The sequence below is a fragment of the Myotis nattereri genome (assembly GCF_964212035.1).
Source record: "Myotis nattereri genome assembly, chromosome: 8".
Classification (NCBI taxonomy): domain Eukaryota; kingdom Metazoa; phylum Chordata; class Mammalia; order Chiroptera; family Vespertilionidae; genus Myotis; species Myotis nattereri.
Genome location: NC_138083.1, coordinates 36,178,037 through 36,204,361, shown reverse-complemented (window position 1 = coordinate 36,204,361; position 26,325 = coordinate 36,178,037). Strand labels below are relative to the sequence as shown.

General features: G+C 39.0%; 1 protein-coding gene across 1 annotated transcript in view; it reads left to right on the top strand.

Moving 5' to 3' along the window:
- The window catches only part of PIGU (phosphatidylinositol glycan anchor biosynthesis class U), an 88,368-nt gene that overhangs the window by 24,837 nt on the left and 37,206 nt on the right, over nt 1-26,325 (top strand). The window contains exons 5-7 of the mRNA XM_081097018.1: nt 3,615-3,724; nt 5,951-6,051; nt 20,819-20,916. Of these exons, the coding sequence (XP_080953144.1) occupies nt 3,615-3,724; nt 5,951-6,051; nt 20,819-20,916 (309 nt within the window). The remainder of the gene's footprint in view (nt 1-3,614; nt 3,725-5,950; nt 6,052-20,818; nt 20,917-26,325) is intronic.

Sequence of the window (26,325 nt, the reverse complement as noted above, 5' to 3'; positions counted from 1 at the left end):
CCTGGCTGGTGTGGCTCAGTTGGTTGGGCATTGTCCCTGGTCAGGGTACATGCCAGGGTTGTGAGCTCGATCCCTGGTAGGGGGTATGCAGTGGGCAGTGGATCAATGTTTCCCTTTCACATTATTGTTTTTCTCTCTCCCTCTCCTTCCTTTCTCTCTATAAAAATAAATAAACTATTCTTTTAAAAATATGATCACAAAGGTAACAGATCCAGGTAATTATCCTTTAGGTTACTTTTAACCTCTCCTGTGTAGCTTGAAATCTCATCATTGTCAAGGTGCTGAATATATCTAAAAATACCTGCCTTTTAAATTGTACTTCTTAATATATTTTTATATTTCTTTTTTAAAATATATTTTTCTTGATTTCAGAGAGGAAGGGAGAGGGAGAGAGAGATAGAAACATCAATGATGAGAGAGAATCATTGATTGCCTCCTACATGCCCCCTTCTGGGGATCAAGCCTGCAACCTGGGCATGTGCCCTTGATTGTGCCCTTGATTGGAATTGAGCCTGGGACCCTTTAGTCCGTAGGCCGACACTTTATCCACTGAGCCAAACTGGTTAAGGCTATTTTTATATTTCTAATATTTTCTTGGTGTGTGTGTGTGTTTAATTTTCCTTAGATTCTTAGCCACTTTCCTATCTCTAACTGGATGCAATGAGGATTTTAAAGAGAAATTTTGTCTATGTTTAGGGAAGCTGAGTCAATATTGAGCCAATAAGGCATAATGGCAGCTGTGCTGGTGATACTGGGGAAGACAAAAGGAGAGGCAGCAAAGGATCTGGGGACTGCTGGCCTAACTGCCATTCTCTCCTGGAAACTCTCCTTTCATAAAATCTTTCTATTTTAATGTATTTTGGAAGATTGGGATTATAAGGAAGTACTTTTCTTTCACTGTTGGCACAGTGTCACCTTTGCCCAGGGTCTACTCATCCCTGTTTAGCTGCCTTCATCTCTGAGTGTAGTCCTGCAGGTTGGCTTCCGGCCTGGGGAATGGGTCTGCATTCCCCCCTGTCTCTCTGGCTGCTCCTATATGAACTCCCTGTGTTTCCTTTTAACAGCCTTCTTTGTGGATCTCACACCGTTCAGGTGGCCTTCTTTGTGCAATAGAACTCCAGAACCCTTAGCTAGTGCGGCCTCAGTCCTTTTACCACTGCCACTGCAGCTGTCCTCGCTCAGTGCTCTGTTTGCTGAGCCAGCCACCTTTTCTTGATAAAAGCTCCTTAGTCTATATTTTGTCCTTTTTTATTTATTTTATTTTTTTAAATTTCTTTGTTGGTTAAGGTGTTACAAATGTGTCCTCATTTCCCATTAACCCCCAACCTCCTCGCCCCCACCCCCCACCCACTCATGCTGTCATCCCCCTGTTGTCCGTGTCCATTGGTTTGGCTTATATGCATGCATACAAGTCCTTTGGTTGATCTCTCCTCCTTGCCCCCTCCCTCCCCTAGTTTCCCTTTTGTCCTTTTAATTAGACAACCCCAACTGTGCATGACAGCATAAATTTTACTGATGATAATTCCTACCACTTAACTTGGACTCTCGGCGATGATCAAAGGGAGGTTTTTGAATTTTGAAGTTTGTTCAGGTTTTCTGATTATGCCTCTAGCTTAAATTATACAAGAAATCCGGGGTTACTTGTATTCCTGTGATGACCCTTTGATTTTCTTTTGAACTGAAAGATGACTCTTTTTTTATTTTTACTTAAAAATTTTAAATTATTAGTACCTAAGATATGAAAAAATATATAAAGAATAATACGCTCAGCCAGCATGGCTCAGAGGTTGAACATCAACCTATGGCTCGATTCCCGGTAAGTGCATATGCCCGGGTTGCGGGCTCGATCCCCAGTGTGGGGCATGCAGGAGGCAGCTGATCAGTGATTCTCTATCACCACTGACGTTTCTCTCTCTCCCTCCCTCTCCCTTCTTCTCTGAAATCAATAAAGTATATTTAAAAATGCATACTATGTTATCATTTGCAACAGCATGGATGGATCTGGAGAGCATTATGCTAAGTGAAATAAGCCAGTCAATGAAGGAAAAATACCACATGATCTCATTCATTTATGGATAATAAAGACCATTATAAACTTATGAACAAAAATAGATACAGAGGCAGAGCTGCCTCGAACAAACTGTCAAACTACAGCGGGAAGGCCGGGGAGGGTTGGGGGGCAGGAGGCGGGGGGTAAGAGATCAACCGAAGGACTTGTATGCATGCATATAAGCATAACCAATGGACATAAGACACGGTGGGTAGGGGAGGCCAGGGGATTGTCAAGGGCGGGGGGAAAAAGGACACATATGTAATACTCTTTGTAATACTTTAAGCAATAAAACAATAAAAAATGCATACTATGAATCTATTTGGCTTAAAAAATAAAACATTACACATAAAGTTGCCTCTCTCTATACTTTCACCTCCTTATTCCTCCTCTCACCAGTTACCACTGTTCGGACTTTAGTGTTTATTATTACTACACATGGCCTTATAAATATCCCTAAGTCACATGTAGTATTATTTTGCATGCTTTTAACTTTATATAAATGGTACAATGCAGTATATATTCTGTTGTCACCTGTCGTTTTCATCATTAAATCTTTACTCACACAGTTAAATGCTAACTACTATGGCTGCTCTGAATTACTCTATTTTATAATAGGTTGCAGCATTGATTTTATACTGTCGAAATAAGATTCTGTGATCATTAAACGAGCAAGGCTACCCATTTTTGGGTTCAAAGACTTTTTCCATCTATAGTCTGACCCATGTTTACTTATAGGGTTGCGTAACTCTTTTTCATTCTGGAACACACCTGTGAACTTGTTGGGACATACCAGGGTAAGGCAAAAGCTCTCCACCCCCATCTCACTCCCTCTTACCTATCCAGCTGCCCAGCCACACCCAGCCCTCTTTCTCTTCATCCTGGCCATTCCCCACTTCCTCTGTGGAAGTCAAAAACTTGAAACAGGGGAGCTCAGAAGAAAACTCAGGATACTGTGACATTCAGGGGATCATTTCACTTTGCATGAAAACATTTCACTTTGCTGATGGGACTTTGGAGTCTTTAGGCCACTGATAATAACTCTTTAGAATGGCTAAGAGCTTTGCTTTGCCACCTAGTCATTCATATAGCCATTCAACAGGTATTTATCGATTGCTCACTGTATTGGCAATAAACACTGTCCCTACACTGTGGAACTCAAATAGTCTAGTGAGGGAACCACATATTAGTCACATAAATTTTAAAAAAAGTTATAACTGTGAACAGTGCTATGAAACAATGTACATAATGGGGAGATTTTACCTAATCGAGGTTGGGGGTGAGTGTGCCTTCCTGAGAAAGTGATTATTTTATTGAGATCTAAAGACCATGTGGGAGTTCACTAGGGTAAGAGAAGAGGTTGTTCCAGGTTAAATATAAAGGCCTGGGAGCAGGAGGGGCATGGTATGTTCATGATAGTTGAACCCAGAAAGTGAGAGGTGAGGAGAGTGGGAATGAGATGTGCCTGGAGAGGTGGGGCCACGTGGGTCATGGAAGGACTTTTGTTTTTATCCTAAAAGCAACGGAAAGTAATTTGTTTCATGTGTTTTGTCATTTTTTCCAGTTTAAAAAGCAGAAACTCCTCCTTGAACTAGACCAGTATGCCCCAGATGTGGCCGAACTCATCCGAACGCCAATGGAAATGCGTTACATCCCTCTGAAAGTGGCCCTGTTGTAAGTATTCTCTGACAAAACAGGCGCAGTGCCAACCAATGCGAGGAAAATCTGCTGAGACTTTCTCATGTTGTTTGTTGTATTTTTGGAGATTCGCAGTCGTAGTCATCAAGTATTTGCTGTAGTTCTGTTGCACAACTGGGGCTCTGGCCAGCAAGAGACAGAGCCATTCTTTCTCTGTCGGGACAAAGCTTCATACAGGAACATGCACAATCCACCCTTCACAGATGCTTTTTCACTCCATCTGAGCTCTAGCCTACTTGTAACCACTGTTTGTTTCTTTAAAAAAAAGAGAAAAAGATCATTCTTCAGTTGTGATAATATGGATTGAATAAAATTCTGATCTTTATGTGGTAGTTGTTTTGAGCAGCTTCTATCCTTCATGTACAAGTTAGCCCCCCATTTGTAGTTCAGAAAACAAGTGCAGTTCCAAACAGACCCATCCCGGGTGCCTAAAAGGGGTGACCAGTTTGGGAGAGTGAAACTTCCGGAGGCTCTGTGAACGAATGCCCCAGGAGTGCTCAGTGCTGCCAGTAAGTTTAACTCTTTCAGGTTATTCCCGTTTATATTCCTGAGATAGGCACATGTGAATAATCATTCAATCAACCAATAGTCATTGAATATTAATAATATACTAGTTTTAGGGATACACAGTAAACAAGTCTGACAAGTTTCCTCATGGAAAAACATGACCTTAGAACTTTAGAATTAGAAGGAGCCTTATGAGGACAGTTTATTCAACCCTCTGCCTGTGTGTGAATCCCCTGTTCAGTAGTCCAGATAGTTGGCTGTGTAGCTGCTTCTTAAACATCACCTTCTATTTAGAAATGGTTCCCCCCACCACCAGTTTTGAGGTATCAGTTCATATCTATGTACTTCAGAAATATTGCTGGGAACTATTTAATAGAACCAGAGGTTTAGAAACATTATGAATCCCTTATGGACTAATATGTCTCCTGAGGGTAGTTTTGTAATAGCAGCAGCCATTTCTTTAAAGGTTGTGTAATAAGCCTATCTGTAATTGCTGGGGAAAAAACACACCAACAATTTCTAGGCCTTTGTCTTTAGAACTGCTAGTGTTACAGCCCTGGGAGGTATTGGATTTAAGGTCTTTATTTGTAAATAATAATTATAATCTCCCTGAGACACTGGTATGTTTCTTCCTATCTGATAATCAGAATTATGTAACTGGTCTCCCTTTTCACACTGTCTGCCAGGAAACGCAGAGCCAGATTTGAAGCTGATTATTACAGGGCTGTAGAAGACAAGTTGGGTCTTCTTTCCCCGGCCTTTACTTTCTCCTTTTATTAATGTTTTCCCTGGTCTTGTATCTTTATTTCTATTTTTATTTTACTGTTATTTTTTTATTCTCAGTTCTTATTTGAGTCACCTCTAATCTTTTGTGGGAGCAAGATAGAAATAAATAAAAATAATAATCTATTATGACTACATGAGCTTTCCTTACCACATTTCAAATTCATTTTCTTAGTCCATTCCTTTTCATCTCAGGAAAAAGACTAGATGTTTCAGCTCAATTCCATCCTAGAGGAAGTTCAGGTGTCCTGTGAAGTGCTATGGCATCTAGCTTGTCGAAGTCAGCAGATAACTTATTTTGTCCTTGGGATCTGGCTGGTGGATACTGTTTTACTACCAAGAGGGCTAAATCTAAGATGCTGTACCTTTTGAATGGAGGTAGCCTGTGTCACAGTGTAGGAACCTGACTGAGGAAAAAGTGCTTTTTTGGTTTTCAGACTTGCATGTAGCCATTCCTAAGATATATGATTGTGGGGAAATTTGGTATAATTTTATCATTTTGAAATCTGAGGTAGTAGAAAGAATATAGGCTTTAGAACTGGAGAGACCTAATTTGAATATATTCATTAGCTTGTGAACCTTGGGCAAGTTAATTAATCACTGAGTCTCAGCTTCCTAATCTGTGAAACAGGAATAATGTTATTGCTAGTTTATAGGATCTCTGTAATGATTAAATAAGACAGTTTTCTATAGACCACATAGCACAGAATAAGGAGTGAAAATTCAGTATCTTTTATACATTGGCCTCAATCCCACTCCATTCTCTTTTACTTAGGAGAACTAATTTCTAAGAAGCTGCCTTCCCTTGAGTATGTTTTTAGTAAATCTCTTTAATTTTCTGGATATAGTGGCATAGACTCCCTGGTCCTTTGACCAGGATTACTAATACCAAATATGTGTGCTTTTCCCCAGCTATCTCTTAAATCCCTACACGGTCTTATCTTGTGTTGCCAAGTCTACCTGTGCCATCAACAATACCCTCGTTGCTTTCTTCATTTTGACCACGATAAAAGGTAAGACACCCAAAAAGTACAAGCCCTGATTTGTGTAACACTTATACTGTGGACTTTAAAAAAATACAATGCAACACTTTAAAAAATTGTTTTTAAATTACGCAAGTATGAGTGGATAAAAAAGCTGTGGTATATTTACAATAGAATACTACTCAGCTGTAAAAAAGAAGGAAATCTTACCTTTTGGGACACCATGGGTGGACCTGAAGAGTATGCTAAGTGAAATAAGCCAGTCAGAGAAAGCCAAATACCATATGATTTCACTTATATGTGTAATCTAAAGAACAAAATAAATTAACAAACAACCCATAGTTACTTAAAACAGACTGACAGCTGTCAGAAGGAAGGAGGGTTGGGGAACTTGGTGGAAAAGATGAAGGAAGTAAGCAAGACAAAAACAGAAACAGACATTATGGTGATTACTAGAGGGAAAGAGGGGTGGGGGGCGGTGGAAGAGGGCAAAAGGAGAATAAATGGTGGTGGAAAGAGACTTGACTTTGAATAGTGGGCGCACAATGCAGTATGCACATGATGTGTTACAGAATTGTACACTTGAAACCTGTATGATTTTATTAAGCGGAGTCACCCCAATAAATTAAATTAAGAAAAAGAACTACAAAAAAAAAAATTACAGCCCTAACCGGTTTGGCTCAGTGGATAGAGCGTCAGCCTGTGGACTAAAGGGTCCCAGGTTTAATTCTGGCCGAGGGCATGTACCTTGGTTGTGGGTACATCCCCAGTAGGGGGTGTGCAGGAGGCAGCTGAACTGATGTTTCTCTCTCATCGATGTTTCTAACTCTTTATCCCTCTCCCTTCCTCTCTGTAAAAAATCAATAAAAAATATATATTAAAAAAAATTACAGCCTGGCTGGTGTGGCTCAGTGGATGAGTGTCAACCTGTGAACTAGGAGGTCACAGTTTGATTCCTGATCAGGGAACATGCCCAGCTTTTGGGCTTAATCCCCAGGTGGGACATGCAGGAGGCAGCCCATTGATGTTTTTCTCTCATCAGTGTTTCCATCTAAGCCAAAATAAAGATTTATTTAAATATCTTGAGCCCTGGCCCGGCTGTGGTGGCTCATTGGATTGAGCATCGTCCCATGGACCAAAAGGTCCCGGGCTTGATCCCCAGTAGGGAGCATGCAGGAGGCAGCCAGTCAACGAGTCTCCCTCATCATTGATGTTTCTATCTCTCTCTCCCTCTCCCTTCCTCTCTGAAATCAATAAAAATATATTTAAAACAACAAAACAAAACATCTTGAGCCCTGGCCTATGTAGCTCAGTTGAGTATTGTCATGTACACCAAAAGGTTGCTGGTTCAATCGATGTTACACCCTCATATCGATGTTTCTCTCTCTCTCTTTAAAAATCAATAAACTATTCTTTGAAAATTTTCTCAAAATTCTATCATTCAGAGAGTTACTGTTAAGATTAGAAATTTTTTTTCTAAATGGCTTATAATGAGATAGCAGCCCTCTGCCTCTCTCTTCTCACCTGTAGTTCAACTTCTTCACAGCATTGCTTCTGGCTTTTGCTAGTATTTACTTCCATATTTCTAAATAAGACTTCATATTGCTATGTAATGAATTATAACTTTTAGATATCGATTCCATTCTCATGGAAGATAAAGATTTAGCTTTTTTGTACCAATATCTCCACTTCCCTTTACCTCATTTTATTCAAGGAGTTATGCCACAGTTTTGATTAAATCAGTAATTGGTACCTGTATTTTATGACACTATATATATATATATATATATATATTATTTACTGCTGGGCAAAATAGTAAGTAAGATTACTTTTTCTTTCTTATACAATCTTCTGTGTTTCCTCTGGTCAATAATTCTCTCTTTTTTCCCACCTCCAATTGCTTCGCTAGATCCGTCAAGTGCCTAAAAATAGTTTTAAAAAATTCTTAAAAACTTCAAATAGTCTATCGGTGCTATTATTTTTCTGGAGACCTCCCTCACGAATCCTCCATTTTGCCCCAAGCTGTCCTGGTGGTTGTCCAGGGCTGGTTCAAAACTGCTATTCTGGGACTTTTCTTTATAATTCTCTTGCATTGTATTCCTTATTTCCTGGATTTCTTCTCTCCTTTATTGATTTTTTTCTCTTTGTTTTGCTGAAGTAGTTCCTCGAGTAGTTTTCTAAGAAAGGGTGTATTAAATACATATCTTGTGTCATTTTGTGTCTGAAAAATGTTTTTGCTCTAGTACAACACCAAATTAATAGTTGGGGCAGAGTATACAGTTCTAGATTGGAAAAACTTTTCTTTCAGAATTTTGAAGGCATTGCTTTACTGTCCTCTAGCATCCTGGTTGTTATTGAGCAGTTGGATACCATTATATTTTTTTTTTGAAAGATTTAGGAACTTCTTTTTATCCTCAGTGTTTTGAAATTTCATGATGCTATGGGACACAGCAAAAGCAGTCTTGAGAGGGAAGTTCATAGCTCTACAAGCCTACTGCAAGAAACAAGAAACAATGAGAATAAATGACCTAACTCTACAACTCGAGGAATTAGAAAGAGAGCAACAAAAAAAGCCCACTGTAAGCAGAAGGAAGGAAATAACAAAGATCAGAGCGGAGATAAACGACATAGAGACCAAAAAAACAATACAAAAGATCAACAAAACCAAGAGCTGGTTCTTTGAAAGGATAAATAAGATTGATACACCTCTAGCCAGGCTCACCAAGAAACAAAGAGAGAGGACCCAAATAAACAAAATCAGAAATGAAAGAGGAGAAATAACAACAGACCCCATGGAAATACAAAGGATTGTTAGAAAATACTATGAACAACTCTACTCCAACACACTAGACAACCTGGAGGAAATGGACATATTCCTAGATAAATACAACCTTCCAAAACTTAACCAGGAAGAATCTAAAAATCTCAATAGGCCAATAACTATGGAGGAAATCGAAGCAGTAATCAAAAAGCTTCCAGCAAACAAAAGCCCGGGGCCAGATGGCTTCACAGGGGAGTTTTACCAAACATTCAAGGAAGACCTAAAACCTATCCTCCTCAGACTATGTCGAAAGATCCAAGAGGAAGGAACACTTCCCAGCTCATTCTATGAAGCCAACATCACCCTAATCCCAAAACCAGATAAAGACAATACAATGAAAGAGAATTATAGGCCAATATCCCTCATGAACATAGATGCCAAAATCCTCAACAAAATCCTAGCAAATCGGATCCAGCAGTACATCAAAAAGATCATACACCATGACCAAGTAGGATTTATCCCAGGGATGCAAGGATGGTACAATATCCGCAAATCAATAAACGTGATACATCACATAAACAAATTGAGAGAAAAAAACCACATAGTCATATCAATTGATGCGGAAAAAGCATTTGACAAAATCCAACACCCTTTCTTGATAAAAACTCTCAGCAAGATAGGAATTGAGGGATCATACCTCAACATAATAAAAGCCATATATGACAAACCCACAGCCAACGTCATAATCAATGGGCAAAAACTAAAACCATTCCCCCTAAAAACAGGAACAAGACAGGGATGCCCCCTCTCACCACTCCTGTTCAACATAGTACTGGAAGTACTAGCCATTGCGATCAGACACGAAGAAGAAATAAAAGGCATCCAGATTGGAAAAGAAGAAGTAAAACTGTCCTTATTTGCAGATGACATGATACTGTACATACAGAACCCTAAAGACTTCATCAAAAAATTATTAGACTTAATAAATGAATTCGGCAATGTAGCAGGATACAAAATTAATACTAAGAAATCCATGGCATTTCTTTACACCAATAGTGAACTTACAGAAAGTGAAACTACAGAAGCAATCCCATTTACCATTGCACCAAAAAAATTAAAATACCTAGGAATAAACTTAACTAAGGAGGTAAAAGACTTATATGCTGAAAACTACAGGACACTGAAAAAAGAGATAGAGGAAGACATAAACAGATGGAAGAATATACCGTGTTCATGGATTGGTAGAATCAACATCATCAAAATGTCCATACTACCCAAAGCAATTTATAGATTCAATGCAATCCCCATTAAATTACCAACGGCATATTTCACAAATCTTGAACGAACGTTCCAAAAATTCATCTGGAATAAAAAAAGACCCCGAATAGCTGCAGCAATCCTGAGAAAGAACAAAGTAGGTGGGATCTCAATACCAGATATCAAACTGTATTACAAAGCCACTGTTCTTAAAACAGCTTGGTACTGGCACAAGAACAGACATATAGATCAATGGAATAGAATAGAGACCCCAGAAATCGACCCAAACCACTATGCCCAATTAATATTCAACAAAGGAGGCAAGAGCATACAATGGAGTCAAGACAGTCTTTTCAATAAATGGTGTTGGGAAAATTGGACAGATACATGCAAAAGGATGAAACTAGATCACCAACTCACACCATACACAAAAATAAACTCAAAATGGATAAAAGACTTAAACGTAAGACAGGAAACCATAAAAATACTAGAGGAATCCACAGGCAGTGAAATCGCAAACATATGCCGAAGAAATTTCTTCTCTGATAATGCTCCTAGGGCAATGGAAACTAAAGAGAAAATAAACAAATGGGACTACATCAAAATAAAAAGCTTTTGCACAGCAAAGGAAACCATCAAGAAAACAACAAGAAGACCCACTACATGGGAGAACATATTTGCCAATGATACCACCGAAAAGGGTTTAATTTCCAACATTTACAGGGATCTCATGAAACTTAACAAAAGGAAGATAAACAATCCAATAAAAAAATGGGCAACGGACCTAGATAGACACTTTCCGAAAGAGGACATACAGAAGGCAGAAAGACATATGAAAACCTGCTCAAAGTCACTAATTATACGAGAGATGCAAATCAAAACGACAGTGCGTTATCATCTCACACCTGTCAGAATGGCTATCATCAACAAATCAACAAACAACAAGTGTTGGAGAGGATGTGGAGAAAAAGGAACCCTTCTGCACTGCTGGTGGGAATGCAGACTGGTGCAGCCACTGTGGAGAACAGTATGGAGCTACCTCAGAAGACTAAAAATGGAACTCCCATTTGACCCTGTGATCCCACTCCTAGGAATATATCCCAAGAAACCAGAAACGCCAATTAGAAAGGATATATGCACCCCTATGTTCATAGCAGCACAATTCACCATAGCTAAGATTTGGAAATAGCCTAAGTGCCCATCAGCAGATGAGTGGATTAGAAAACTGTGGTACATATATACAATGGAATACTATGCTGCGGTAAAAAAAAAGGAACTCTTGCCTTTTGCAACAGCATGGATGGAACTGGAGAGCATTATGCTAAGTGAAATAAGCCAGTTAGAGAAAGATAAATACCACATGATCTCACTCATTTGTGGATTATAGAGAACAAAATAGACTGATGAAAAGGGACAGACCCAAAGACTGAGAAACAGCGATCAGGCTATCAATCCTTAGAAGGAAAGTAGGGGAGGGCGGGGGTAAGGGGAAGAGATCAACCGAAGGACTTGTATACATGTATATAAGCCAAACCAATGGACATGGACAACGGGGGGATGGGAGCATGAGTTTGTGTGTGGGGGGGAGGTTGGGGGTTAAAGGGGGGGGATGAGGACACATTTGTAACACCTTAACTAACAATAAAAAAAAAAAAGAAAGATTTAGGAACTTCTTTTTATCCTCAGTGTTTTGAAATTTCATGATGCTATGTCTTGACATGGGTCTTTCTTCATTCATTATACTGGGCAATTGGTAGGTCCTTTCAGTGTAGAGACTAGTGTCCTTTAGTTCCAGAAGGTGTTTCTATATTATTTTTTCAAATTCTCTCTGTTTTCTCTGTCCACTTATTTGTTCTATTAGATATTGGACTTCCTTGATTGATTTAATTTGCATATTTTATTTTCTATTGATAGTTCTAGCTCTTTTACTTCCCCTTTTTCTGGGATATTTCTTTGTTTTTATCTTCCAACTCCTCTATTGAATTTTTAAATTTTGTATTACATTTTTAAGTTTTTCCTTGGTCTCAATTATTTTTTGAAGTAGCCTTTTTTTTTTTTTTTTTATCATCACAGTAGTCTTTCTTACCAGAGTTTTGGTGTTTTTTTCCCCAGTTCTCATTTGTTCCAAGCATAGTCTTTTTGTCTTCCTGGTCATCCCTCCACCACTTTCTTTTCCTGTTTCTTTCGGGCTCTGTCTTTCATATGGGAGAATTTTCTCTCATTTATGGTGATCCTTGACTGTTTATGTTTAAGAGTGAGGCACTAACAAGATGATTTGAGACTGCAGGGGCAGGACTTGTTAATGGATCATTCTCCTGTAGTGAGATTGGGTATTGGGCTGACTCTTTTGGTTGGAAGTACCCCTAATGTCATCATTTATAAGTTTTCTTTTTCTCTGAAACTATTTACTGTTTCCAGAGCGGAATTTTCCAATTTCCTGCCCAACAGTAACAGAGTTGGAGTTGCAGTGGGATGGGGTGGGGGGTTCATGTGACCAACTATTGAAGTTGTGAGAGTAGGAACAGAGGAGGTGGCAGATTACAATGTATAGATTTTATGTAATCTCATTTCTCTTTAGCCCACACTTCTCCTTAGACCATTACTGTGCTTAGTACACCCTAAACTATGCCTCTTCAGTTAATATTCTCCAAAACTGTAGTCTCTGGATGGAGTAGAAAGTTGGAAGTTAGAATGCACATAGTTGAGATGAGACCTGGGGTTCTGCCTGATCTGTATACAAACTTTCAGCTTGATTTTCATCTCTGTACCTTACCCCACCTTCCATAGTATCTGATGCCTTCAAGGTGATGAATTTCTCAGAAGTTCTGTGAGATGAGTTGGCTTTATTTTTATTGGTATTCCTCTCTGAGATCCCTGAATTGTAATTTCTTTCATATTGCTCATTTGTCCTTCTTCTACCTGCTTTGTTTCTACTATTTATTACATTTTATTTTGCTATAATCTCCTCTCCTGTTGTTTGTGGTTTAAGACTAGTTTTATTCCTTTATTGTCATTTTAAGTGAAGTTTTTGGAGAGAGAGATGATACACATGTGACCAATCTACCATTTTTAACTGGAAGTCTGTTAGCTTTGGGGTATATATCTCCATATTTTTCCCCTCCATTTTTCTTTCAAACTTTTAAATATTGTATCTATTAACTATCACCACAAAAATGTTATTCAACAAACCACTTCAAATCTCAGTGGCTTAAAACAACAACAAGCAGTAGCTTCTATATCTGTAAGTCCACATGGGTCAGCTAATTTGGGTTGGACGTGGCTAGGCAGTTTGTTGGTTTAATCAGGGCTCATTCCTGCATCAGTAGTTAGCTATAGTTGGTTAAACTAGACTAAACTCTTCTCCACATGTCTGTCATCTTCCAGGGGACTAATTTAGGTATGTTCTTTTTTTAAAAAAATTTTCTTTATTGTTGAAAGTAGGTATGTTCTTGCCATAGTGATAGCAGAGGCACAGCTGTGAGCAAGCCCAGTCAGGCATGCATTTCTTACGTTTCTGGTTGCATCACGTGCTAACATCACAGCAATCAAAACGTGACACATGGCTGAGCCCGGGGTGGAGACTTCCATCCTGCCCACAATGAAAGGGCACTGCAAAGTTACATGGTAAACAGCCTGGACATAGAGCGGGGTGTAGAATCTGGGCCAAAAATACAACCTACTACATATGTCAATAAACATCTAGTCTGTCAATTTTAATGGCTATATATTATTCCATTATATGGATGAATGTATAGAAATTCTTTTTTTAAAAATATATTTTTATTGATTTCAGAGAGGATGGGAGAGGGAGAGAGAGAGAGAGAAATCTCAGTGATGAGAATCATTGATTGACTGCCTCCCGCACCCCCCCCTCCCCCCCCCCCCCAGGGATCAAGCCTGCAACCCAGGCATATGCCCTTGACTGGAATCAAACCCGTGACCCTTCAGTCCATAGGCTGATGCTCTATCCACTGAGCCAAGCCAGCCAGGGCTATAGAAATTCTTTAACCAACTTCTATACTAATTAAATATTTAGCTCATTTTCCAGTTTTCAGATATTTAAATAATACTACAAATTAATTTCTAATGTACAGTAATTTTCAAATCATATTCAATTATTATCTTATAATAAAGTCCTAGAAATAGAACTATTGTGTCACTGGATATGTACCCTCTTTAGGATTTCTGAAATTTATTGCTAAATTGCCTTCAAGAGTTTTACCAATTTACACTCTGGTAAGAAGTGTATGAGAGTCCTTATTTTTATACATTGTTGCTAAATAGTTTGCACACTCAGGAAATAAAGTATCAAAAGTTTTAAATAGAACCTTTTACTTACAGTTTACTTATCTTTTCTAGGGTGGCATATAAGAATGACTTAGGTCTTTCTGTAGGCCACTTAGTACTAACTTATTATTAGGTTACTTAAAATGACCTGCATTGTCTTTTTCTGAAGATTGTGCTCTGAAATAGTGAAGACTGTTTACTATTTGCAGAGCACCAGGCTCAGGTAGACTCATTTATCAAGGTACTTGGTATCCATTAAAATACGGATTATATGTTGCAGCTGGCAGAAGGGACTGAGCTCTGGTCTTTGGAAATGTCACCTTTAAAATAGCCATGCGCAGCCCAGCCAGCATGGCTCGGTGGTTGAGTATCGACCTATGAACCAGGAGGTCATGGTTCGACTCCTGGTCAGACACAAGCCTGGGTTGCGATCTCGATCTCCAGTGTGGGGCGTGCAGGAGGCAGCCACCAATTGGTGATTCTCTCTTATCATTGATGTTTCTATCTATCTCTCCCTCTCCCTTCATCTCTGAAATTAAAATAAAATAAAATAGCTGTGCGCAAAGCTAGAAATACTGAAGACATGCTCTCTGAAGATGCATTTAATAGAAGTCTTACACAAAAAATATAAATTATACCATTTTAAAAACATCTTTTGTATAACCTTTTAAGTCAATGGGAAGGTTTTGTTTGGGGGAAAACCTGTAAAAATGTTATATGTATCTTTTTTCAGCCTAACGCTCTCCCAACTGAGCTATTTCGGCTCCTCTATATGTATCTTTTTTGCAGCCATATTATTTTTGGTCACCCAGAGCAAAAAACAGTTTTTATTGTATCACTTCAGATTTCTGTCAAATGAATTTATAGACATTTTTGTAATGATATACATACAATTTTGTTTTACTTTTATCACTTATTTCATAAGAATCATGTGACGTTGGTCACATATTTGCAATTACTTTCCATCTTAATTTAGTTTTTAAAAAATTTGGGAGTTTAAGTACTTGGTAAGAATAAAAGATATTCAAACATAGAAAATGAGAAGTAAGTCTGCTATCACCCCTCCCTACCTCCCGTCTGTTCCTCAAGTATATTTGTCATGGGGTCGCAGGCCTTCCCTTTTGCTGGACATTTGTTATTTTCCACTGTTGGCAGCTGTAGAGAGCATCACAAATAACATTTCTAATCTGTTAAAATATTTGGAGAATCCTGTTTTAGTTAGGTCTCTGAACTACTCTTAACTCTTTGAGTATATTAGTAGTAATTCCTACAAAAGTAGATACAGGAGGTTAGTTCACTTATAAAATCTACAAGTCATGTTTTTCATTTCATATTTATTCCACATACTTTAGATATTTAACAAAATTAATAAAGGAATAATTCACTATTTAAAGAAGAAAACAGTTGGGAGAATTCACAAATGAAGGAATTTTATATTGAAAAACATGAAAAAATATTCAACTCCATAGATAATTAATAAAGAAAAGCAAATTGAAATAACAAAGAAGTGGCTTTATATTTCCCCTTTCAAGTTGCCAGAGGGTTTAGAAGAAAACTTTCAGTGCTGGCAAAGGTGCTATCCAAATAGGCGTTCTCCTACAGGGCAAGCTGACTTATACATCTTGGCAAGCAGGTTGACAGTAGTCTTAAAATGTTTGTACTTTTGCTTTATTAATTTCACTTTTGAGAATCTATTGTAAAGGAATGTAGACATACAAACAAAGCTTTATGATGTGAAGTCATTAAATGCAGTTATTTATGATGATTGGAAAATACTTCAAAATAGAGAGAGAAAAGCCTAAGTAAAACACTGTTCATATAGTTAAATATAGTGTGCCCATGAACAGGATATTTAAAAACAGTTGCAAAATAATTATATATTTTAGTAAAATATAATCTCAACTATGTTAGAGTGCAACAAAAAGAGAAAATATATTCTGAAAGATAACTTGTTTCTGTATAGTGACTTTATGGGTGATTTTCATTTCTTTTCTATATCTATTTTCCCCCCAAAGTTTCTTCAATGAGCACATAATTAAAAATAAATTAACTTGATAAACAAGAAGACAGGGACAGTGGAAGCACACTTTGCAACTCTATCCCACACTGCCAAGGATCAGGTGCCCCGCAGAAGGGAGTGACCTCATTTGCTCTGTCTTAACTCCTTCTATTTGTTCTACCTTGGCTTCTTTGTGGCAGTCCAGGGTTGCCCAGGACATACTGAGTGACAGGCCAGGACAAGGTCCAGGCCATTATATTGTGATGTCCTGTTGGGGAGTTGGCTGGGAAACACAGGTCTGTGGGCAAGGTTGATAATAGTTTAGTAGAGTAGCTTGAGTTTCACTTCAAAGGTAGGGGCTTTGGTCTGGGATTCTCTGCCTCTCAGTGAGCTAATGAAAATACTCCATCCTACTCTCCATTAAGCTTTAAAAAGGAAAACAGACAAATGTTAATAAGTACTCCTGTACATTGTTGGTATTTATCAATAATGAAATGTTCCAGACTAGAAATTCTCAAGGTTTGCCACCTAAGGACCCTTACAACTCTCCTTAATGTATTAAAAGAGGCCTGTGTAACAAGACTTACTATAGGATCTACTAGTATATATTTATGGTTCAAGATGGCATTCATGCCAGACAGCTATTGTTGTACTGGCTGTCATCATCATCATCATTATTATTTACAATCTAAGGGAAAAGAGGTCTAAATAGTCAGGTATTGCGTGTTTTAAACATTCTGGATGCACACCAGTTGAAAATCACTGCTGTCGAGTAAAGCCCTTCCTATGGAGAGCGTCATAGAGGAGCCGAGGACCCAAGTACAAAGCAGCCTTGGGTAGAGTTTTGTCACATTAACCCACTTCAAAACCTGCTTGTTCCAGTTACCAGCTTTTTAACCTTAGGCAAATCACACAGCCTCAAGAGCTTCAGTGTGATCACAGAGTTAGTATTTGCCTCCTGGATTAGTGGAGGAATAAATGAGAACTATAAAATGCTTAATGTGCTTCCTTACCAGAACTTGCTTAACAAATAGTTGCTCTGCTTATTGTGATTTTTATGGTACAGCAAGATTGAGATCAAGAAGGTAGCATATTGCCCCAACCGGTTTGGCTCAGTGGATAGAGCGTTGGCCTGCGGACTGAAGGGTCCTGGGTTCGATTCCGGTCAAGGGCATGTATCTTGGTTGTGGGCACATCCCCCGTAGGAGGTGTGCAGGAGGCAGCTGATCGATGTTTCTCTCTTATCGATGTTTCTAACTCTCTAACCCTCTCCCTTCCTGTCTATAAAAAATCAATAAAATATATTTTTTTTAAAAAGAAGGTAGCATATTGATGCAATTTAAGAATGTGGAGTCTGGAACGAGACACTCTGGGTTCAAACCCTATTTCTGTTATTCACTAGTGTTATGACCCTGGACAAATAACTTCTCTGTTCTTCAGTTTCCTTACGTGTGAAATGGGGATAGTAATAGTACCCACTTATGTAGTTATTGGAAGGACTGAGTGGGGTGACTAGTTCCTCCTTTTAGGAAGCACCATTAAGAGTATGTCTGTTATTTTCAGTGAACAGTTGACCCCACACTAATAAGAATGATCATTAAATGGATACTGTCATTTAATGAAACATTATCTATATAGAACACTAGCCTTAGACCATCAATTACACTCTACTGATTTCTAAGATACTTTGAAACTTCTGTTGTAAACTAGGCTTTTCTAGTCACTGCTTTAAGGCAAGCATGTCAGACTCTTGGCCTGCGAATATTTTTGTGGCCCAGCCAATATAACGGTATGTAAGAAATGTTTTAATAAAAATTTTGTAACTTAATTTTTACAATGTCTTGTTATACATAATTATTAATAATGAACTACAACATATGCTTATGACTGATTACTATAATTATGTTGCATTCATTTCCCTTATGTGCCTTACGCACAGGCGCACCATTTCTCTCCACTAATACTAGCAGTGAATATTTTAGCAGCCCATTGCCACGTCAGTAGTCTTGTACTGACTTGTTTGGTGTGCGCAACAGGAATTATTTCACTTTTGGAGAACAAGAAAAATAGGTTTATTTGCATTACACTTATTAATTTGTGCAGTTATTTAATGTCTGGTAAGTTAATGTTCAAGAAAAAATATCAATTTTTATTAAAATGTTCTATTATTTTATGTTAATGATTACTCATTTATTTCAGCCCTTTGTATTCAGCATGTCTCTATCGAAATAAACCTATGTTTCTATGAAAATTGAAGCTTTTGTTTTTAAACCTTGTTTATTTGGCCCGTGTTAGTCTTTGAGTTTGACATGCTTGCTTTAAGGTGATCTGTTATCTTAAGCCATTGAAAGGGAATAGCTATGTGTTTTGAAAGAAAGAAAAGAAATCAATCTTTTTCTTATGACAAAGACAATGCATGTTCATTATAGAAAATTTAGAAACTTCATAGAAGCAAATGTATGAAAAATCATCCATAATCCCACAAGACAGAGATAACCACTGTGAACTTTGTTGCCTAGCCTTTTAGCCTTTTTAAACAAGTTTGTTTATGCATATGGTTTTTAAATTTTTATAATTCTTTATTGTTGAAAATATAATTTTTAATTTTTATTGATTGAGGTAACATTAGTTAATAAAATTATTTGTGCTTTTTTTTTTGTTAATCCTCACCCAAGGATATTTTTCCATTGTTTTTTTGTTTGTTTTTTAGAGAGAGAGTAGAAAGGATGGGGAGAGACAGAGAAAAACATCTATGTGAAAAAGACATATTGATTGGTTGCATCCTGCATGCACCCTGACCAGGGCTGAGGATCAAGCTGCAACTGGTACATGCCCTTGACTGGAACTGAACCTGGGACCCTTTGGTCCAGGGACTGACACTCTCCACTGAGCCAAACTGGCTAGGGCTGTTTAGACATATTTTTTAAGAAATCCTAGTATATATCTCTTTTGTAACCTTCACTTAATAGGATTATAAACATCTTTCCGTGTCATTGCAAATTTCTTATACCATCATGTTTAATGATTCCATAATGGCCCATTTTATGTAGGGAATGAAAACATTATTAATAAAATGAATATAATTTAAGCCCGGTCAGTGTGGCTCCATGGGTAGAGCATCAGCCCTCGTACCAAAAGATCTTGGGTTTAATTCCCGGTCAAAGGCACATGCCTGCGTTGCAGGTTTGATTCCCAGCCCTGTTGGGGTGCATGCGGGAGGCAACCAATGGATGTATCTCTCTCACATAGATGCTTCTCTCTCTCTTTCTCTCTTGCTCCTCCTCCCTCCCTCCTTCCCTCTCTTTCACTCTCTAAAAAAAAAAAAAAAAAATCAATGGAGAAAATATCCTTGGGTGAGGAGTAACAATCAATCAATAAACAAATAAATGTTAATCTGGAAAAAAAATAAACACATGTCTTGAAGATAGTACATGAGGAAGGGTGTTATAAAAATAGTGTTGGGAATGTGCTCTCCTTAGAGCACACCCACACCCCTCCTTTTCTTGGGCATGAACTTTTGTTCTCTTTTTCCTAAACTCTAAGGGTCCCCACAAGACTTGCAACCAGGGAAGCAACAGCAGCTCGTCCTGGGCTAATCCCCTGAACCTGTCTCCAAGGCCCCCTTTTCTCTGACTTTTCAGTAAGCTAAAAGCAGTCCTGCCTTGGCCCACTTCTGTCATGTGACTTTTACTTCTCAGTGAGTCCAGGAAGCCTGGTGTACCTCACTTCTTTCCTATAAAGTTTTTAGAGAGCCAAAGCAGCACCATCTAGGCTCTCTCCTGTTGCTTCTTCTATCCTAAGCTCTTCTTTTGTTTCAGTGTCCCCAGCTTTAATAAATATATTCCCAAGGAAAAAAATAGTGATGGGGTTTTAGAACATCTAAAAGGATAGGTTTCACACTCTGAAGAGCTTAAACAATAACTGTAGGCATAATCAATTGGTAACTTAAATAGGACATGGTGTTAATAGACTTGATCCCTTTATTCATCTTTGGGCTGAAGTGTTGTTTTTGTTTTTAATTTTAAAAATTCTTTATTGTTGAAAGTATATGTCTCCTATTCCCCCCATTGACCTCTCCCAGTTGCTCCTCCCCCCAGCACTGGCCCTCACCGCCCCCCCCCCCCCCCGCCCGACTGTCTGTGTTTATTGGTTATGCTTATATGCATGCATACAAATCCTTTGTTGCTCTCTTACTCCCCACCCCTTTGGGCTGAAATTTTATGAAATCTTTATGGTTCTGGAAATGTTACAATAAATATTCCTGTGGTATTTCGGGTTGCTAAAGGTAAATGATTTTTACTTCCTTGTTTTCCTTTCATTGGAATTCAAGCCAAGAGGCTTCCCGTGAGTTTCCAAAGCACCTTGTATATCAGGGGATATTTGACAGGTGATTTATTTGAAAAGTTATAGAAAGTTTCTTGATTTGGGGACCCTCTGAATCTAATTCTGATTGATGAGGCTGGATTATTCCATACTTCTATTTCTTTTTACAGGTAGTGCCTTCCTCAGTGCTATTTTTCTTGCCTTAGCAACATACCAGTCTCTGTACCCGCTCACCTTGTTTGTCCCAGGACTCCTTTATCTCCTCCAGGTAAGCACTTGCTGGTCAGAAGCCAGCACTCAAGTGACATTTGATACATGGCCTGGTCTCTGCTTGGGGGAAAGGAGGGCATGGCTTAATCAGGCAATGGGACTGGGTCTCCAATTCACACTTACTAGTACAGCACAGGCTTGATTGGAACATTGTGTTAAGATGGAAAGCAAAATAGTTGTCAAAGATTAATGGTACTATGTCAAAAGAACAGTGGAATCAGTCCAAAGGGGCTCCTGCTGGCTATATTTAGGATATTTTTAGCATCAAGTAATTGTAAAACACTGAATAAATAAAAATCTATGTGTCCATAGTTATGCTCAGAAAAGGGGTGAGGAGAGGGGAAAAAAGTATACATTATCATTAGGTTTGGCTGTTTTACCAATTTCTTACTCTGAAAATTAATAATTAAAAGGAAAGAATTAAGCAGCTCCCTACCTTTTAAAAAGGAACTACGGTTCTTTCCCAATTAATAAGGCAAACTCTACAGAAGAATGCAGCTTATAAATGTAGAAGGAATGATAGAATAGCAGATCACCAGTGAAATGACTGACTCTAGCAAAGATCATCAAGGATGCCAAATCTTCAGGTGAAAGATTTTTGGAGAACTAGGATATTTGCATGGTGCCAAAATATTACGCCCCACTCCCACCTCTAAATTGTCTGCTAATAGAAAAGGGAAAAATAAATATTTACAAAGGAATGCTCTGGCTGTCACCACCTTAACCAAGTAATCCAACTCAGCATCACTTATAGCAGAACAGCCTGACATGGTGTGCTTCTCGATGTGATGCAGCACAAAGTGCACAGCATCAACTCCGAAGTATTCTGACCTAAATGGGTAACCTTCCTTAAGCCTCTAGCTATGACTTGTGGTTTTTAGGAAATACAAGTGTGGAGGAACAAGTTAAATGATACCATGAGGAAACAGTAAAACAATCAGAATGTAGGATGGTCTGTAAGATAGCTAGCTGGTCTGGTTCCCTTGAAAAGTTGTTGTCATGAAAAAGATCAAGTGAGAGTACTGTTCTAGACTAAGGAGACACAATAACCAAGTGGAATGGGTGAGTCTTGATTGGATTCTGGTTTGGAAAAAACAGCTGTAAAGTATGTTTGGGGAACATTTAGAATATTTTGAATATACATTAGCTATTAGATGATGATAGAGAATTGTTAATGTCTTAGATGTGATCATAGTATTGTGGTATATAGGAAAATCTCCTTACTTTTTAAATATGTGTATATATATTTATTTTTTAATACTTATTTTTATTGATTTCAGAGAGGAAGGGAAAAGGAGTGAGAGATAGAAACATCAATGATGAGAGAGAATCATTGATCGGCTGTTTCCTGCATGCTCCACACTGGGGATAGAGCCCGCAACCCAGGCATGTGCTCTGACCAGGAATCAAACTGTGACCTTCTAGTTCATAGGTCAACACTCAGTCACTGAGCCATGCCAGCCGGGCAGAATCTCCTTACTTTTAGGAGCTACATGCAGAAGTGTTTTGGGGAGAGATGTCATGATATGTAGAAAATTTATGCACAGAGAAAAATTTATATACACAGATAAAAAGTATGGCAAAGTGTTAATATTTAATCTCAGTGACAGATATATGGTTGATTAGCGTATTCTTTCAACTTTTTTGTGTGTTTGAAAATTTTATAGTAAAAAGGAGGGAAATAGAATACAGGCTCTGAAGTTGTCCTGGCTTGGATGGGTATTAGCTTTGTGATCTTGGGAAAGTGACTACTTCTCTATGCCTTGGTTTACTCACCTATAAAATGGGGATAATATAATAGTAGCTACTGAAAAGGGTTAATACATGTCAAATATTTAGAACAGAGTATGATAAGAGTTCAATAGATATCAGTTATGGTTATTAGTGCTCAAATGTTCAAAGAAAGGACAGGGTCACCAGCTTGAAGGTACATGGAGTGATGAGGGAGAAAAGAAAATATTTCATTTTCTATTGTCAAAGGAACTGTGCAAGTTAGTTTGTACTTCTTTGACACTGCAAACTTGCCTCCATTCTGCTGGTGGAATTTTGAGAGGGTAGGAGGTAGACAAGCTAATGTCCAACCAGTGTCAGAGGCAAAGCTTTTTTCCTCTTCCCCATGTGAGACACAGGAAGGCTTCAGCATCAAAGGCAGGGGATGCTGCATCTAGCTCACTAGGGAGTCACTTATGAGAGTGGTAGTTTGAGCCCTCTGGTCTCCTCCCCCATTTCTACTCTTCCTCTGACCTTGGCTTAGGGCCTAGTTTCCCAATGAGAGACAAGCTTAAAATGTTATGATCTGATAGCGTGTAGAATAAAATAGAGAGCCCTAAAGTGCCCAGGACCTTGAGGCTGAGCTGTGAGGCTAGCAGAGGTGCCGTTAGTGAAGTTCCTAGTTTCCTCCTTCCTTTTGCTTGGGATCCTAAAGCCTTGGATCCCCTTACATGGCTTGAGGTTCTTATTTTCTTTGAAAGAAAGTAACAGAAACCAGGGGAAAATACTTTGTGAGTGCCCTTAAGGATCCAATCTGACCTCTTGTCTTTGAACTGGAAGGGTTATTCCTGTGATTTCTATACTTTCTGGAGTTTGGGGTAGATTACATGGTTCTACCTTGTATCAAAGGAGCCAAACCCAACCAGGTTTTTCTTGATAATGGGTCCCTTCCCTAGGCATTTTTGGGGCTGTTCAGAATTCTTCATATCTTTTCTCTTTCCCCAGCAGCTTTCTGTTGTCTCTGCTGCTTCCAGAAGGGGGTCAAGGCAGAGGTGGCAATGGTGTTAGCTTCCTTTTCTTTTAGAACAGGTAAAAATGAGGGTAAGGGAATGATCATGCATTTACACGTCTCATCATTAAACTCTAAGAGCTTAGGTATAAAAAATTTTGTTAAGAGTTTCTTTTCTCTCTTTTTTTAAATTTTATTTTTCAATTACAGTTGACATTCAATATTATTTTGTATTAGTTTCAGGTGTACAGACAGCATAGTAGTCAAACAATCATATAATTTACAGTGATTTCCCCAATATTTCAAGTACCCACTTGGCACCATACATAGTTATTACAATACTAGAGGCCTGGTGCATGGATTTGTGCACTGGTGGGGTCCCTTGGCCTGGCCTGTGTCCTCTCGCAATCTGGGACCCCTCAGGAGATGTTGGAGGCCTGGTGCACGGATTTGGCCTGATCCCTGCAGGCCAGGCCGAGGGACCCCACCAGTGCATGAATAGGGCCTCTAGTCCTATATAATAAAAGGGTAATATGCAAATTGACCAAACAACGGAATGACTGGACACTATGACTCACACTGAACACCAGGGGGCAGACGCTCAATGCAGGAGCTGCCCCCTGGTGGTCAGTGCGCTCCCACAGGGGGAGCACCACTCAGCCAGAAGCCGGTTCATGGTTGGCTAGCGCAGTGGTGGTGGCGGGAGCCTTTCCCGCCTCCGTGGCAGTGCTAAGGATGTCTGACTGACAGCTTAGGCCCGCTCCAGAGAACGGACCTAAGCCATCAGTTGAACATCCCCCAAGGGCTCCCGGACTGCGAGAGGGCACAGGCCGGGCTGAGAACCCCCCCCCCTCCCCCAGTGCACGAATTTCATGCACTGGGCCTCTAGTATGCATATAAGATCTTTGGTTAATCTCTTCCCGCCCTCCCCACTCCCCTGTTCCCTCTGAGATTCATCAGTCTGTTCCATGTTTCCTTGTCTGTGCATTGAGCATCTGCCCCCTGGTGGTCAGTGTATGTCATAGCTACCGGTTGAATGGTCGCGTAGGCTTTTATATAGAGAGATACAGATTATTGACTATGTTCCCTATGCTGTACTTTATATCCTTGTGACTATTTTGTAACTACTAATTGTACTTCTTAATTCCTTCATTATTTTTCACCCAGTCTCCCAAATCCCCTCACCTTTAGCAACCATCAGTCTGTTCTCTGTATCTATCAGTCTGTTTCTAATTTGTTTGTTTATTTTGTTATATAGATTCCCCATATAAGTGAAATCATATGGTATCTGTCTGTCTTTGTCTGATTTATTTCACTTAGCATGATACTCCCTAGGTCCATCCATGTAGTTACAAATGGTAAGATTCTATTCTTTTTATGGTGGAATAATATCCCATTATATATACACTAGAGGCCTGGTGCATGAAATATGTGGGTTAGTGTGTGTCCCTCAGCCCAGTCTGCATCCTCTCCAATCTGGGACCCCTTAAGGGATGTCTGACTGCCTGTTTAGGCCCAATCCCGGGCAGTCAGACATTCCCCTCACAATCCAGGACTGCTAGCTCCCAACTGCTCGCCTGCCTACCTGCCTGATTGCCCCTAACTGCTCCTGCCTGCCAGCCTGATCACCCCCTAACCATTCCCCTGCCAGCCTGATCAATGCCTAGCTGCTCCCCTGCCAGCCTGATTGCCCCTAACTGCCCTCCCCTGCTGGCCCAATCGCCCCCAGTTGCCCTCCCCTGCCAGCCTGGTCGCCCCCAACTGCCCTCCCCTGCAGGCCTGGTCCCCCCCAACTGCCCACCCCTGCAGGCCTGGTCACCCGCAACTGCCCTCCCCTGCAGGCCATCTTGTGGCAGCCATCTTGTGGTTGGAGTGATGGTCAATTTGCATATTACCTCTTTATTATATAGGATATATATATATATATATATATATATATATATATATATATACATATATATATATCAACTTTTTTTTATCTACTCATCTGTTGATGGACATTTAGATTGCTTCCATATCTTGGCTATTGTAAATGAACATAGGAGTGTTAGTACTTTGGAAGAGTTTCTTTTGTTAAGACCTTATTTAAAGCATTTCTTTGAGTTTATTCTGATAATTGACTTCTTTTCACAATATTGTCCTAGAGAGAAAATGATTTCTGTTCAGAAAAAGCTTTTCTTCCTAGTGATTTAGAGAGTTGGGGAAAGGGAGATAATTATACATTTCTCCTCTTCCTTAGTATAGTTTGGTTTTTCTTGAAGCAGTCTGAGAATCCTCTTACTTCCCTAAATATTTTTACATATTAGCAACAATGTGACTTGGGGGATATAATTATAGGTTAAAACTTTCAGGTTGAGAGTGCACATAGTCCATTAACCACATCTGGCCCACGGATGTTTTATTTGACCCTAGTGTTTAATTATTTAAAATTAGTTGTCAATGTTTTAAAAATTCATGTTAAAAATTTATATTTCCAGCTTCTTTTGAAAATTTTGAAGATTTGTCTCCTTTAGAAAAAGTATGCTCTCTTCATTTTACCACAATCCCATATGCTTCATCTCTTTTCATTTGTTACCTGCCTCATCCTGTAGGTATTTGAATATTTGTGTGTGTCTATGTTTATGTCTACAAAAAAGTCTAGAAACAATGACCAACCCAGTATCAATGAGCATCCTTGGGACCCAGATT